Source organism: Watersipora subatra, chromosome 7, assembly GCF_963576615.1.
Source record: "Watersipora subatra chromosome 7, tzWatSuba1.1, whole genome shotgun sequence".
NCBI classification, from domain to species: Eukaryota; Metazoa; Bryozoa; class Gymnolaemata; order Cheilostomatida; family Watersiporidae; genus Watersipora; species Watersipora subatra.
Genome location: NC_088714.1, coordinates 51,597,973 through 51,603,242, shown reverse-complemented (window position 1 = coordinate 51,603,242; position 5,270 = coordinate 51,597,973). Strand labels below are relative to the sequence as shown.

The 5,270-nt window shown below is 41.2% G+C and overlaps 1 protein-coding gene across 1 annotated transcript; it reads right to left on the bottom strand.

The window, feature by feature from the left end:
* Positions 1–3,281: 3,281 nt before the first annotated feature.
* On the bottom strand, positions 3,282–4,985 carry LOC137400871 (uncharacterized). Its single transcript, XM_068087215.1, has 2 exons — positions 4,865–4,985; positions 3,282–4,762 (listed from the first exon to the last, which is right to left on the bottom strand). The coding sequence occupies exons 1-2, from the start codon at positions 4,983–4,985 to the stop codon at positions 3,282–3,284; spliced, it is 1,602 nt and encodes a 533-aa protein (XP_067943316.1).
* Between the last annotated feature and the right edge of the window lie 285 nt (positions 4,986–5,270).

The window sequence follows — 5,270 nt, the reverse complement described above, 5'->3', positions numbered from 1 at the left end:
GGCTTCAAGTAATATAGGTTGCAAGCATTAGCTATGATTGGTCCATGCACAGAATGATTCACAAACCTCAATGTGTAATGACAAGCGATAGCCGGGTGGCGAAATCTTTTTTCCCAAACAGGTTTATATATGGCTGTAAATTCTTGGTTCCTGATGGGTTTTACCATTTTAGTAAATGCGTTCAAGTATCCAAAACCTACATCATTACATTAAAAATTAATAGTTATAATTAGAGAGGAACACAAAATTCCAAATGATGTAGTAAAATTACGTTATCATTCAAAAAATGCTGTTAAAATGTAAGAGGGCGCTCACTTAAAACTCATCGGTTTGAACCATTATTAATAAAATTTTGGAATTTTGTATTCCTTTCTAATTATAACTATCAATTTGCAATGTAATGATGTAGGCTTTGGTTATTAAAACTCAACTAATAAAACCAATCAGGAGCCAAGATTTTACTGCCATATGTAAACCTGATCGAGAAAAAAATTTCGCAGCCAAGTGAAGAGTAGCTATTACGACGGGTGATGATGCTGGGACCAAGAGCTCAGACCCTTCGAGCTGCCAGAGACTTGAATAGGTCGAGCCAAAGATACACCAAACTGGCCTTTGATCCAACCGGATGTATGGCTAGCTGTTGGCTGTGTAGTTGTTACTAGTTAGATGGTAGGAGATTATTTATTTAGGACGTGAACACTGATAATAAAGAAGTAGCCATTGCCGCTGTCACGAGCGCAACTGTCTGTATTTACATGACGTCCTTTAACACAAAAACCGGAGGTGCACAACTCCTAGTATTATACAACGCAGTGTAACATAACACGAATGTAGCACATCTCCTTTCCTAAGTATGTTTGAAGCAATGAGTAAAACCAAACATGAGTAACAAAGTGATATAACTAACATGACTAGCAAGAGAAATGCACTGAGTACTATAAGCAACTAGCTACAAAATGAATAACATATAAAAGCTATAATCTGACTGACTGGAGATGCCTAGCATTCTTCAATCAGTCGACGTGTCGGTCTGATTGAACGACGAGGTCTCGAAGTCCTAGGCGTGCTATCCATACTTTGGGCACAACTTGACAGAGAACTGTGTGAATCCGGATTGTCAGGTATTGAATTGTCAGTATTGGGCGAAGAGTCAATAAGTGCTGTTCGGTTTCGGCAAATCTCGCTACCTGCAGATACTATGTACGTGCGGTTAGGTAACACCTCCTTCACTTGTCCATATTGTAGTAAATCACGTACAAATACGGGGCTACCTTTTCGTAGGGTAGGCAACTCTTTAACCTGTTGTGATCGGTCATGTCGCTCTTTCATTTTCACCTTGTATTCCTCATTGACAGACTTGAACGCTTTGTGATCTACCTGGCTGGTTGTGTGATAGTGAATTTGAGCAACCTGTGTACGAAGACTACGGTTCATTAGCAACTCAGTGGGCGATCTTCCTCCATGTATCGGCGATGTACGATAAGCTAGAAGTCCTAGGTACAAATCTCCAGATTTCTGAAGTATGGACTTTATAGTCTTAACCATTCGTTCTGCAGCACCTTTGGCTCTGGGATACCTAGGCGATGAAGTTACACTTTGAAACTTGTAGGTTTTTGCAAAGTCTCTAAAATCTTGTGAAGAATATTGTGGTCCATTATCAGACAGAACCATTTCGGGTACTTCGTGCCTGGCAAAAATGCTTTTCATCTGGTTGATTACACTTTTGCTGCTTTCATTGGGTAGTAGGGCTACCTCTGGGTATCGAGAGTAGTAGTCAGTCACGAGTAGATATGGCTTTCTATTGTGATAAAATAAGTCGGTGCCTACTATCTGCCATGGTCGGCTAGGAGTGGCTGTAGGTAGTAAAGGTTCTTTAGTGACAGGAGCGGTCTCTTTACATACCCTGCAGTTTTTAATCATTTCCTCTATCTCTCGTGCCTTGTTTGGCCACCAAATGCATTGACGTGCTCTCTCGGTACATTTATTTAATCCTAAATGCCCTTCATGCAGGTTGGCTAAAGTTTCCAGACGTTCTGTTTGTGGAATAACTATGCGGTTTTGATAAGTCAACAAATTATTGCACAGCGTAATATACCCTCTGCTTTCAAAGTATGGTTTGATTATGGAATCGATACTGGACAAATAGTGTGGCCACCCAGAGTTTACATACTTCTTGACCTGGCACATTACTTCGTCCGCTTCTTGAGACAGCCTAAGCTTTTTGACATGCATATATGTGCTTGGCATGAGCATAGCTTGACGAGAATACGTGTCTACTTCCTCTACAAATAGAGTATCGTTCTCTGTGAGAATGGCGCACGGGTATCTCGACACTGCATCAGCAGAAACATTCTCCTTACCGGAAATATGCTTTATCTGGTATTTGAAACGTATTAGTCTTAGCCTGAATCATTGTATTCGAGCTGGCAGTTTACTGATTTCCTGATCTCCAAGCAGTGACACTAAAAGTTTGTGGTCGGTCTCTATAGTAAGGTCAAGTATACCAATGATATATCGAGCAAACCTTTCTGTGACCCAAGTAACTCCCAATGCCTCCTCTATTACGGCATATTTACGTTCAGTTTCGGACAGAGATCGGCTTGCGGCAGCTACTAGTCGACGAGTGCCATTTGACTGTTTCTGACTCAAGACAGCTCCTAACCCGTAATCGGACGCATCCGTTGACAAATACATCTCTTTATTTAGGTCATACGGGGCAAGAATCGGTGTAGATGTAAACTCCTCTTTGAGACGATCAAACGCTTTTTGCTGGGAATCATTCCATATCCAACAACTCTTCTTGCACAAGAGCTCTCGGAGCGGTTGGCTGATATGTGCTACAGCAGAACTAAACTTGCTATATTGGTTGACCATGCCTAGGAAGCTCCTAACATCTCGTACACAAGTTGGTGTCGAAAAGTCAAGCAATGCAGATATTCTTTCACCTGCGTGAATACCACTAGCGTCAATGCGATACCCTAAATACTCTACTGACGTTTTCTTTAGAGCACACTTGGCATGATTTAATGTTAGACCAGCGTCGTGCATGCGGCGTAACACTTGCGATAAACGGGAGTTATGCTCTCTCTCTCATCATTACCCATCACTAATACATCATCTATATGTACTACGACACCTGTGATACCTTCCAATATTTTTGTCATTTCTCTGCAGAATATCTCTGGAGCTGATTTTAGTTCAAATGGCAATTTACGGTAGTAGAAACATCCAAATGGTGTCAAGAAAGTGGTGAGATGTTGGGATTTGGCAGACAATGGTATTTACCAAAATCTGTAGTTGGCATCTAGTTTTGAAAATATGTGACCACCATTAAGTTTTGACAGACTGTCCTCGACGGTTGCCATGAGAAAAACTTCACGTCGTACGTACTTATTTAGCTGCGTAAAGTCTGTACTGATACGAACACTGTCCTGTTTAGGTACAACGACCATCGATGCACACCATTCTGTAGGCTGTTTCGCTTCTACAATAACACCTAAAGATTTCATACGCTCTAATTCTAACTTAGTTTTGTCAAGTAATGGAAAGGGTACGGCTCGTGGCACAAATATACTGTACGGCTTGGCATCGTCAGTCAGTCTGATTTCACATTCAGTCTTTACAGCTCTTAGACCCTGAAAAAGTCTTTTATCAACAAAATTATCAACACCATTCACAAAATCATCAACATTATCAACATTACAAGCAAGCAAACCAAGACTTTGACATGCCAATTTGCTCAATAGGTTCACATCTTGATTATGCACAACGTAAATTGTTTCTGATATAGATTTGTTACCATGTGTAAGAATTACATCAGTTTGACCAACACAAGGTATTTCTAAATTACCAGGACCTTTTAGTCTCTTAGTATTGGGCTGCAATGGAGCGGATATAGCCTTTGGTCCACACACAGTTGCTGCAGCACCAGAATCTAGTTTAAATGTTGCTGTATTGGTATGTCCCTGTATGTCAATGGCTAGTTTGGCCATCCATGGTTTACTACCATTTCTATCGCTGTTCTTGATTTCTCCAGTAAACAACTTGACTTCAGTCACAGATTTTCCAGAGAAGCACATTTGCCTCCAATGGTTTCTCTTGCCACATGCAGTACATGTAGATCTCAATGCTGAGCAGGAGTCTTTGGAATGTGGGGCTTTTCCACAGCGTTGACATCGGTCTTTAGAGATAGATGAGGCAACCCTATTATTTGCAGAAGTGTTGTCAAAGCTATTGGCATGTCCTTGGGTTGTCGGCCTGTGTCTAACATTACCAGTATTCGATGATTTGTGTCCTTTTAAGTAAGAGTTTCGGTTTGAGCTAGATGTGTCATTCTTTCGGCTATGTTGTAACTGTCGTGAACTGAATCTGTTTGCATGTACATCTACAGCTGATCCCCTGACTACTGACTGTGCTTGTTTAGCTGATTCAAAGCGTCTAGCTATCATCACTGCTTCATCAAGCGTCAGATCTGCATCGGCTTGTAGTTTTTCACTCAACTTGTCTTCAGTAACGCCCACTACTAATCTGTCACGTATTAGTTTTTCCCGTAGATCTCTATAGTCACAAAACTCGGCTTGGCGATATAGATTGTGAATAAACACATCTATAGAATCACTACCTTGTGTCAGTTTGTTGAATTTAGCTCTCTCAACAATGAGATTTCTCCTAACTCCGAAGTATTCATTGAATGCATCAATCACAGAATCATAGTCAGTTTCTTCTATTCCACGGCTAAGCACTACATCCTCTGCTTGCTCCCCTAACGTATAAATAAGAGTGTTAATCTGTTCACGCTGAGGTCTAGTATCCAAACCGCTTGCTTCTCTATACCTCCTCCATCTACTATACTATATCCTCCAACCGGCAGGTTCGGCAAAGTCAAATTTGTCAGGTGGGTACAGCTTGGGTGCAGAATAATGCACTCTTAATGGCTCCACCGTTTGTTCATCAGCATCACCGGCTTCCCCCTCTTCGTCAGACATGATACAAACACTGCTGCCACCATGTGTAGTTGTTACTAGTTAGATGGTAGGAGATTATTTATTCAGGACGTGAACACTGATATTGTATGTCTGTAATTGTATGTCTGTAAACTGACTGTATTTACATGACGTCCTTTAACACAAAAACCGGAGGTACACAACTCCTAGTATTATACAATGCAGTGTAACATAACACGAATATAGCACATTGGCAAGTAGGACAGTCAGCCAACCACCGAGCTGGCAGAGATGAAGAATGATCTCTGACCGAGCCGGTAGATGGAA